The 448-nt window shown below is 56.5% G+C and overlaps 1 protein-coding gene across 1 annotated transcript in view; it reads left to right on the top strand.

Annotated features, from left to right (window-relative positions):
* The window catches only part of LOC119591519 (sodium channel protein para-like), a gene marked incomplete in the record, with an annotated part of 263,120 nt that overhangs the window by 154,820 nt on the left and 107,852 nt on the right, over positions 1 to 448 (top strand). The window contains 1 exon segment of the mRNA XM_037940268.1: positions 189 to 428. Within this exon segment, the coding sequence (XP_037796196.1) occupies positions 189 to 428 (240 nt within the window).

Genomic DNA, 448 nt, shown 5'->3' with positions numbered 1-448 from the left:
AAGACAATAAAAAAACGAGAACGAGAGCGAGTGAAGTCTCAACCCCTGTGCCTATCAAAACAACCAACACCCCACCCCCACCCCCGCCACTTTTGACACCCCTCCCCCTTATCCCCCTCCCCCCAGATCTCCCCCAACCACCACCACCACAACCAACCTAACTCCGTTCCTCCCCTTCCCCCCAATAGAAACAACAAGAGGAGGCGCAGAAGATGCACGACATGGCGATCCTGATGGCGCAAGGCGAGATCGAGGGGTCTGTAGCCAAGTCCCCCTCCATGTTCTCCAGCAGGTCCTACGGTCTGTACGTGGATCCAGGAGATGGCATTGACGACAACCAGAAGGAGAGTCTGTCCGTGAAGAGCGAAGGAGGCGAGTCAATCACGGACTCGAAGCCATCACGCCCCAACGGAAAACTCCCAAGGAAGGTGAGTGTGTATTCCCTCCG

The sequence above is a fragment of the Penaeus monodon genome, chromosome 28, assembly GCF_015228065.2.
Source record: "Penaeus monodon isolate SGIC_2016 chromosome 28, NSTDA_Pmon_1, whole genome shotgun sequence".
Taxonomy (NCBI): domain Eukaryota; kingdom Metazoa; phylum Arthropoda; class Malacostraca; order Decapoda; family Penaeidae; genus Penaeus; species Penaeus monodon.
This window is presented reverse-complemented; position numbering and strand designations above follow the sequence as displayed.